The following is a 10,510-nucleotide window of genomic DNA, read 5'->3' as shown; positions in this document are numbered from 1 at the left end:
AGATCAGGGAGGCCGTTCCTCCCAATCACGCCTCTCCAGGTGTCTCCATCGTTCCCACGTGCACGTTAAAGTCTCCCAGCAAGACTACGGAGTCCCCTACTGGAGCCCCCTGCAGGGCTCCATTCAGGGTCTCCAAGAAGGCCGAATACTCCGAACTGCGGTTTGGGGCATAGGCACAAACAACAGTCATAGTTTTCCTCCCCATAACCCGAAGGCGTAGGGAGGCAACCCTCTCGTCCACTGGGGTGAACTCCAACGTAGCGGCGCTCAGCTGGGGGCTTGTGAGTATCCCCACACCCGCCCGACGCCTCACACCTTGGGCAACTCCAGAGAAGAATAGAGTCCAACCCCTATCCAGGAGTACGGTTCCAGAGCCAAGACTATGCGTAGAGGTAAGCCCCACCAGATCCAACTGGTAGCGCTCCACCTCCCGCACTAGTTCCGGCTCCTTCCCCCACAGAGAGGTGACGTTCCACGTCCCCAGAGCCAGCCTCTGCTGCCCGGGTCTGGTCTGTCGAGATCCCTTACCATCACTGCCACCCGTGTGACAGCGCACCCGACCCCAGCGGTTTTTCCTGTGAGTGGTGGGCCCACAGGATGGATGGATGGGAGGTACCACGTAGCTTCTTCGGGCAGTGCCCGACCGGGCTCCGTGGCAAACCCGGCCACCAGGCGCTCGCTGTCGGGCCCTCCCTCTGGGCCTGGCTCCAGACGGGGGCCTCAGGCTTCCTCCGGGCAGGGTCTCTCCTTCTCTTAACCTTTTTTTCATGAGGTCGTTTTGAACCATTCTTAGTCTGGCCCCTCACCTGAGACCAATTTGCCTTGGGAGACCCTACCAGGAGCACAAGGCTCCAGACAACACAACTCTCAGATTCATAGGGACACACAAACCTCTCCACCACGGTAAGGAGATGGTTCCTCCTAATATCAACCTGTATAAAAGACACCTGTCTCAACTCGTTGTCTTAAGACATCATCACTACATTTAAATGTTATAATAAACATTTAAGTTACATGAACATGAACAATCTCATACTTATACAATCTCTTAATTTCAAAAACATAAGGCAAGATTCTTTTCAAACCTTGATACATTAACCCTTATGACAAAGCAAAATGTTTTGATTTTGATGTTATAGTTTATATGTTTAGATAAGTTACTTCTTTATATTTTATTGTATGTATTTACTTTTTATATTTAGTTTGATTGACACCTAATTTTTCTTACACACTGGAACATTGTGTAAGTTTGTTCATGAAGAGACAAAAAAAAAGTTTGCACTTATTTGGACAAAAGCGTGAGCTAAATGAACTGTAAAGTAATAATAAAAAGCCTCAGGATATTTATTATGTTGGTTGCATGTGGTTCTATCCTTGTGGTGATACAAAAACAGATAATCACTGTTTAGTGCGTCAACTGTATCACGATCATATTAGGATCTTTTTAACACCCTCACAAGCATCGTACATGATCTCTCCTGTAGGAAAAGGATTGTGCTCAAGATGGACTTTGGATGAATAAGGGAATGTGCCGAGTGTGCGTGTGTGTGTGCGTGTTGCGACAAACTGTCCATCAGTAAACAATCAATACAGTCAATAACAATTCATGAATTTCTTTTATTTCTTTTGTGCATTTAACTCTTTGCATTAAGTTCAAAGAGCATAAAGTACTTTAAAGGATAAGACTGATCTCAACAAATCACACGAAACAGTTGATACCAAAGACTCTTTCAGACTCCCTTTCCCCATCTGTGGCTCTCAGCCCCAAACACATTGATTGCTATGGACTTAAAAATAATTGAAGTAAAAATGATATAGTTTTTGACAAAATTATTCAAAACAGCAGTAAACAGAGCATTTACTGGAGGCCAGTGCACAAGATTAGCACCATCTTGGACCATAATATTTGCATCAGTCACAAAAACTGTGGTAATACATTGAGTTTCCATCACTTGTCATGTGGACGGTGGACAAAAAAGATTCAAATGTGTGTTCAAGTACGAGAGCTCATGGTAACTAAGGAGCATCTCTCACAGCGCAACAGTGTGGCTTACTGATGTTTTTTATATATAGTTTTATAACAATGGAGCTGTGGCCGGCTTTAGATACACAGATCATTTTTGTTGTGTTAACAATGTCAGTTAGATTTGGTTAGTTCAGAACTATGAAATATTAAATCATTCATAGCTTAGCTCACTAAATCTTAGCCTTTTAAACCATTAGGTGCGTATAATCAGGTAATGAACTATTTAAAACACAAAAATGTGAAATTATCGGTATTGTCCTTTAGAAGCGGCAATTATCAGTTATCGCAGTGGTTCCCAAAGTGGGGGGCAGAGCTATTGCACGGGGGACGGCAAGGCTTGAGCCCTGCTAGCATAACATGGAAAAGTTTGTGACAGGGCTCCCAAGGGGGGCTTGAAAATATTCTTATCTACAAAAGTTTTGGAACCACTGAGCTATCGTATCAACTGAAAGAAATCTAGATCGTTCATCCCTAAAACAAATAGTTATATAGTTTCTGCTATATTGTATTTTAAATATCAAGTTTAGTGGTTTTTGTGTTCAAGTACAAATTTTCATGCAGACCAAGATTCTTGTTGATTAAACTAAACACGCTTATTTCCATAAATTCATAGTCAACAAATGTCTGCTGTAGAGATGCAGAGATGTGTGTGACAGCCAGTGTGTACCTGTGTGTCCTTGAACAAGACAACGCAGCTCTGCTTCAGTGGTTCTGTTCCCAGCGTGTGAGTGAAATGACTAAAGCGATAAACAGAAGTTCAGGACTTTACAGATACAATCACGGTGATAAGTGCTTATGTTGACATCTCCAGTGGACATCAGTACAAATACGATACATACTGTAACTGAAGATAACCTTTACAGTGGTTACTGTTAAAGGCCTACTGCTAGTTTCTGACTGAGAACTTGATGCTGTGGCTTTGGAGGCGCTCGATTAGACTTGTCTTATGGAAGGCAGCTCCTGGAGTGTACACCCCTCCCCTGTCAACAACAACAAAAACAACAACAGACACACACAGAGAATGTGGGATAATGCTTTAAGATAGGAGGTAGATAAGACTTCACCAAATCTCCACATTTATGACAGAAGGACAAAGTAAAGGAAGCACAGGCAAAAGAAAAGGAAACTGACCTCCTGGGTAGAGAGTGCAGTTCATTCAGCAAGGTCACTGCTGCTTGTACCATAGCAGAAACTGTAGCTACATAACCCGGCTCTGGACAGAACAAACACACAAACATGGAGATAAAAAAGTTGCAAAAATGTCTCTAAATGTTCCAAAGCATTGTTTACAGCAAAAGGCTAACAATGATCCAGCTGTGAAGTATTGTATGTGTATCAAAGTCTGATCTTACTACTCTGTATTCCTCTTTAACAACAAACTGTAGTCATTAATGTGAAACTTTAAGAAATACTTTCCACAAAATGACTGTTTGTATATCAGTTACTCAGCCCGTGTTACCTGCAATTCTTAGGGGTTTACTGTTGTTAAATGCCCCATTGACTTCAGTTCATCAAGACTTTTATAGTTTTTTTTATTCTTTGTTCACCGTGGAGGCATGTCAAATATTCAAGGTGACAAGTGGTGAGTAATTGATGTACAAACAGTCTTTTTTTTCTTCTACAACTAGGCGGGTCAGGGACGGCTTGGTGTGGGAGGATCTCTCCCTCTTGGCTGCCCTCACAATGCGCATTTCCTCCGCGGTGATGTGCCGAAGCTGGCTATAGGTCAGCTTACAACAGCCTGGGGTGAAGGTTGCTTGCGATTTTAGGGGGGTCGTCCTACTTAACTGCTGTTTCATTTCACTTCACTAATTAAAATGTATAAAATCGAAAATGTGGGCAGTGACTCAGAGGTACCAAAGCTTTGTACTATATGTAATACAAGCAACAATCAAATATTGGTTTACTTCACTATTAATGAATGATGATAACGCTGAATGGGCCTTTTTTACAGCACCACTTGACCGTCATAGTATGAAAAGCTGTTTCTAACATGTCAGAATAATTACGGGAAGGTAGATGTATAACAGCTACACCTGTAAACAGAACCAGAAGCCTGTAAGTGTACTAAATATCAGCCGGCTGCAGTTGTGGCAGTTTTACCTGCTCCTATGACCTGAGTGCAGATCTTTGCGTTGGGTCGACCCTGCATGGGATCCGTACCCTCTGAGTAGCCCTCCCCGAAAAGTGTCAAGCTGAAACAGGTGTCTTCTATCTGAGAGAAGAGAATGATGAGAGGAACTGAATGAGTGGACGAAAGGATGAAAGTCAAACACGATCAGACATACTATACAATAAAACAATACTCCAAGATAATAAATACTGTACGTACATGGACACTAGAGCTGTAATAGTTGTTATAAGCACTAACAAAGTGAGCAAAATATAATGTGTCATATAGGCAACAGAAATCTAGTATATTTTCTTATATTATCATGTTTTTGTATCACTCATAGTTGATCAAATACATTTAATTTGTCCCCACTATAACATCATAGTCCTTGGAAACTTGGTTTTTGAATAGAACATCCTTCATTTTTTATTAACACTCAAAAGCTCAAATAATCAGCTGTAATTACATTTTGATTCAAATGTTGCTAAAACCCTGATTTACCCAGGCACCTTCAAACCATGAGAAGAGCAGGGACATAAACACAAATGTAGAAATCCCTCGTGTGAAATAACCAAAAAACTGTTTGCAGATTCTTTTCTGTTCCATTTGTTGAACAGCGTCGCTGATAGTAACAGGATCATTAAGAAAATATGTTTTCAGGGCCTTTAAATACACAAACTACATCAACCAGACCAGTTACTGGATTTCATTTCACTTGCCGGCACAAAGGAAGCGTTCAATTCATCTCAGGACACAAACATGTTTAACTTCTCCAGCATCTGTGTTACCTGCTTCATGGTTGGACCAGACTTGGTGAAAAAGCCAAAGGAGAAGAGTGATGGGAACTTTGGAAGAAACAAAAAAAGTTTGTAAGGAACTGGGACTCAATAAATTACATTCCATATATTGACTCCATGACTCCTTTGCTAGTAGTATTCCAGTTGTTGTCACTCTGCTGCTGCATTTAACACGTTTCGCTTTGGGTGAGCCTTTTGGCTTAATACTAATATACATATACTGCATTTTCATTCACAGTTAAATGTTTGGAATAATCATATTTAGTCTTAAATGGACAGTTTGGGTTTTTGTGTGAAGTGGGGTTGTGCTACTTATCCACAGTCAGTGTATTACCTACAGTAGATGACGGTCGGGGGGGGAGGGGGGGTTAGCAGTAAAACATAATAAAGCCACAATTAAAAACTGCCCTTCTAAAACAAATCAATATCAGTTTAAGTGTACGCTATATTTAGAGTATTTTCCATGGGCCGTTTTTTAATGTGGCTAAAATAAGTTGTGCTGCAGCCCCCCCTCCACAGCAGTACATTGCTCTGCTTCCTGCTGGTACTCCTTTCTGTTTCTTTAAACTGGGGGTGTGCCGAGCGTCATCTACTGTATGTAACACACTGACTATGATAAATACCTCTTACAATCACACTTCACACAATCCAAACTATCCCTTTAAAAACTTTAACGGTTTTGCTTCCTTTAATTGAACTCTACTACCAAGGGACTCAAATGATTTGCTTTGGACAACAAATGACCAAGGTAGACATTATAAAAAGAGGTTGGTTGATGAACACTGTAGCTACCGTGGTGAGGAGCTTCCTGCCCAGGCTGAATTTGACCAAGAACCAGAAGAATAGGCCGCCACAGAAAAGCTTAACTACTGAGAAGACGCCACCGATCCCAACGTAGGCACTGTACTGGACCTGTGGACGGAGGGAAGAGAGGGCATGAAAGGCACAATGTAAATATTAAAAAGGGAAATTAAAGGTGACAGAGAAGGAAACAATAGAACGTTGAGATAGAAGGGGGAGGATGGGAAGGACACGGAAGAAGGATAAGAGATGAAAATGAAGTGATAAAGGGAAAGGGAGGTGAGTGGTAGAAGTGAAAGAGAGGAGAAGGGGTGGGGAGGAAGTAGATGCAAAGGTAGAGGATAAAGGACGAGTAAGGGGGGAGAAGATGTGCAGAATCAAACTGAGGGAGGAAAAAGGAGGGGGACACAACGATGTTTTTAGAGCTGATGCTTTATTAGCATGTGCAGATGAAAACAGGTGACGTGATACACATTCCTACTACAGAGAACAATGTGTAGTGTGGCAGGAAATGCCAGACCAGCAGAAAAAGGTGAGGAGGATTTTAAAATATTAAAAAGAATTAGCTTTGCATTGAAGAAAATGCATTCAACAACTAAAACTGTGTTTAAAAGCAAAACTCCACAACGTAGCTTTAAATACCATCACTGCAGTCAATAATGTGAAACACTGTGTCAATTCTTATGTTGATAGAATCTTACTGGTGACTGGTGCTCGTCCTCGTAAAGGAAACGCTGGGTTCTCTTGACTACTGAGGGGTCAGAACTCATAAATGGGATGGCATACTGCTCGATCTCCTTGCTGAAAAACACAAACCCCCTGGACACAGACACACAAAATTACAAAAAGAGAAAGCAAAGACATCAACACTCACCATCTACCTCTGCTTGCAGCATCAGCACAAGTGTATTCGAGCTCATTTCATCTATTGATAGTCTATTAATTCTGCCTCCATCCCTGCCAGGCCCTACTATCGTTCCAATACAATCTCACTACACTGAGTTTAAGTCAGTCTGCAAGACAGTAATAGTATGCATACTGCAGCCATCTTGCAGAAACGTTGTCCAAGTTTGTCTCCAAGTGTGCTGGATTATTATACAGTCATATAAAGAGTACCTTGTGCCTCACTGTTTCATGGCTTTGAGATTAAACCTAACTAACCAAAATGAAGGCTTGCATTCCAAAACATTTTAAAAACTAACATCTGCCAAACATGTTAATTACATTAGACTAACTACAATTAATTTGGTGATGATTGTATTTGCTCAAATCGCACTACAGTATATTGTAAATGAAGGTATTGTTATTAAAACAATATTCCATCTTTCACTTTGGAATCAAACTATTGAAATGTATAAAATAGATCAGTTTTTACGGGGACAATCCGTCTGCTGTGCACTAAAGAAACACAACACCTTCTTTGCCAAGCCCCACCGTCCAATAAAAATGTTACAACTCAAAGTATGGTATTTGAGCCAGACAGTAATTGCTCAGTTATAGCCTTACCTCTTTTTGACTTTGGCTCCCACCACAGGCAGCGGCTTGTGGCCAAGCTTCTTCCTCACCTGGCGGAGCGATCCGCTGTCTGCGAAACCGTACACAGCAGACTGCCAAGTGGCATCGTGGCCAGATGAGCCCTGCAAGGGTTAAGATAACGCTAAACTCTGTCAAGGTGCAGAAAACCAGGGCTATTCCAAAGTTCCCTCAAAGAACACTAAACATTTAATGTGAACAGACAACTAATGTCTTCCGATTGACAGATTCAAGTGACCTGAGCCTGCTGGGAATTGCTTTACTTCAATTCTAAAACTGCAGTTGTTGCACATAAGCAGCCAGTAGCATGTTTTGGTTATACATCAGCATATTTAGCTTCAAGATAGATTTAAAAATGGGCATATAAAAACATCTCCCAACAGGAGGATAGCTTCTGCTCCACTCACTGAAACAGTTCTTTCTCCCTCTCTCTATCTGTTCTGTTTCACAGGGATATTGATTTTCATGCTCACTACTAGTGTTTGTCATTTTTAGGAATTCAGTTGTCTTCCACTGTATTCTCAGTAGAGGAAAATTAAAATGCAATGTTTCATTTCAAAATATGTATTTATTTACTTTTGAAAAGGTTGGAGAAACAGTATCGGACTACATTTCCCATCATGCATCATAAGTTATAATTGTTCAAGCTACCTCAGGCCCACTGCTAATGTTCAGGAAGCTCTCCACAGCTGTCAGTGTTCCTGAAATCAGAAGAAATCACACAGTTGAAGACCAAGTTCCAGTTCAAATGTATCAGTGTTAAAAAATACAATAACATTCATTCAACTATAGAGGCTGAGGCTCTATTTGTTGATAAATCAATGACAATTGCAACTATAAATTAATTACTGTATTAATTAATTAATCTGGTTACTACTAAAGAACATTTTATTTTTCTATATTTGGAAATTGAAAGGATGTAAAACTGACAGTCTGATAAATAGGCATCAGGTTGTAAATTACAGCGCCACACAACACGGCAGTGTTTGGTATGGTGTAGGCCTGGATATATTGAGGGCTCAAACAACCCACAACCCACTAGAACTTTCAACTTTTTACCTCATTGAGGAAACCATTTACAGGCCTTTGATCAGCCTGTCTTCTCTTTCCTACCTTTGAACTGCCTCTGTGTATAGAGAATACCCAGGTCTGCCGGTATGGAGTCAAAGCCACAGCTCCCAATCACATACACTCCCCTGTCCAACGCCTTAGTGTGGTACTCTAGCTGCATACTCTCTAGGAACTGTAGAGGATGGATACACACACACATACACATAAACACAAAAACAGAATTAATATGATTGTATGAACACGCGGCCATCATGAACGGTACAAACAATACTTAACCTACTTGAAGAGCAGTGATAGCCAAGCTAGAAAACAGATACAAAGATACAATCACAGTGAATCAACACCTACAAAACATATAGACAATTATTTTCCTACCTGAGGCTCCCCACAGATGTCTATGTAGTGAGCTCCATTTTCTATGCAAGCTTTGATCACTGGTTCGCCATAAAATCTGTACTGAAAACACAAAGAGCATAGAGAGAATTCAACACAACACAAAACACAACATTTCAATGCTGTGAGTTTGCATCCAATTTATCAAATGTCATCTCAAAGATTTATTTGTTTCAAACCCTGATAAAGTCTGGATAATACAGGTAGTGCCGATTAATGACATTTTGAGATAATCGGCATGAGCCGACACCAGAAGGCTGTACTACCAAGCGAGATTAGTGGGTTAGCGAGGTATGTTGAGTTTCAGATTGAAATCGGCCATAAAGTGCCTTTCAGTAACTAACGTCTTCGGAAATAGTGTCACTTTATAATCTATGGTCAATCTACTGTATGAGGAAATGTGTTATTTATGCAAACTTGTTGAGCCGTAACTTTACATCAGCAATGCCACCGAATGAAGCCATGCAGTTACAGAAATACAAAATGTATACATTGCAGGGTTTTTTTTGCCACGGCAACCAATATCAGTGAAGCAAACAATCTGAGAAAGAATACTGTTTTATGTCATTGATATTAGTCGACCACTACTTACAGGTCCCACACAGTTGAGAATTACCAGGCCTTGTTGGCACATGATGGCCAGCGATTCCTCAATTGACACATCAGCAATAATGATTTCAATGTCTGTCCTCAGCTCTGGCATAGCTGACAAAAGAGAGGAAAAGAGATCAGTGGTCATTCCTTTAGTAATTTTCACAGAGGGTAACTGCCACGCATGTTTGAGCCAGCGATAGGGTTAATACAAAATATGAAAATATCAGATATCAATAATATATGAATATAGTTATTTCTAAATGCTTAATGCTGCATATCAGCTGTGTCCGTGCTCAGGTATTAAGTCGGGGCATGACGTGTACTCAGATGCTTTGAAATACTATCACTAACGTTACAGCATGATTAAATCAATGTAAACGACTGGTCTGTCAGACCGGGTCAAGATGTGACCCACACTGCTCAATAACCTCATCAACTTATATTTAGGGGTCACGTTCATAGTTGTTCACGTTTAGCTACATAACCACAACAACAACAACAACAACTCAGACTGCTGCCTCTGTCAGTGAAGTGAGTAAAGTATCCTGCGGCAGTGACACAGCCGGACATTTGATCGTTAAGAGCCTGACAGCAAACACTCGTGCCTCAGTTAGCTACAGTACAACCTGTCAAGCACATACACAGTTTCCCCGCGGCTTGTTTCAACACTTCTCCCAGACGCTGTCTGCTTCTCCCGGCCACGGCCCATTTCAGAGAGCTTCCGCCGGGACTCTCGGCAGCACATCGGGCGACCTCCTCCACTACAAACTGTCCGGTGAACCCTGTGGCACCGAAAATAATAATATGGTACGGTCTACTAGAAGTTACAGCCGCCGCCATTGTTGCGTTGTTTAGTTCAAGGTCCCTCCTGGTAACGCGTTCATTCAGGTACTGTCCGCTGATTGGCTAAAAACGAACAGGCTGTCCTGAAATAATAACTGGACAGGTGGCCGCAGTACTGTATTGACATTAATCCGCCAATTAATCCAACACTAAAAGCAACACTTTTGACTGTCCAAGCCCTAGTTACAGTGGTATGTGGACAATTATTGTTTACTTGATATTACAGATAAAAGTTACAATTTACGCTTGTTTATTCCACTGGTATGTTATTCCACATGTATTGAATGTTGTAACATGACGGCGACCATATCCCAAATCTAGAGCACTGTGTACTCATTT

The 10,510-nt window shown here is 41.2% G+C and overlaps 1 protein-coding gene across 1 annotated transcript; it reads right to left on the bottom strand.

Moving 5' to 3' along the window:
- Positions 1 to 1,597: 1,597 nt before the first annotated feature.
- On the bottom strand, positions 1,598 to 10,212 carry sccpdhb (saccharopine dehydrogenase b). Its single transcript, XM_029426000.1, has 12 exons — positions 9,970 to 10,212; positions 9,327 to 9,439; positions 8,717 to 8,797; positions 8,384 to 8,513; positions 7,922 to 7,971; positions 7,244 to 7,374; positions 6,439 to 6,556; positions 5,729 to 5,848; positions 4,928 to 4,984; positions 4,130 to 4,241; positions 3,158 to 3,239; positions 1,598 to 3,006 (listed from the first exon to the last, which is right to left on the bottom strand). Exons 1-12 carry the CDS (start codon positions 10,166 to 10,168, stop codon positions 2,913 to 2,915), a joined length of 1,287 nt encoding a protein of 428 aa, XP_029281860.1. The 5' UTR covers positions 10,169 to 10,212; the 3' UTR covers positions 1,598 to 2,912.
- Between the last annotated feature and the right edge of the window lie 298 nt (positions 10,213 to 10,510).

This window comes from Cottoperca gobio, chromosome 24 (genome assembly GCF_900634415.1).
Source record: "Cottoperca gobio chromosome 24, fCotGob3.1, whole genome shotgun sequence".
Taxonomy (NCBI): domain Eukaryota; kingdom Metazoa; phylum Chordata; class Actinopteri; order Perciformes; family Bovichtidae; genus Cottoperca; species Cottoperca gobio.
This window is presented reverse-complemented; position numbering and strand designations above follow the sequence as displayed.

Excerpts from the sequence above, each read along its gene's own strand:
- sccpdhb (XM_029426000.1), bottom strand. The coding sequence starts at position 10,168 with ATGGCGGCGGCTGTAACTTCTAGTAGACCGTACCATATTATTATTTTC. Across the intron at positions 7,375-7,921 it reads ACATTAGCAGTGGGCCTGAG|GGCTCATCTGGCCACGATGC; the intron begins GTAGCTTGAACA and ends TAACCCTTGCAG. Across the intron at positions 4,985-5,728 it reads GCAGGAAGCTCCTCACCACG|TTCCCATCACTCTTCTCCTT; the intron begins GTAGCTACAGTG and ends TTTCTTCCAAAG.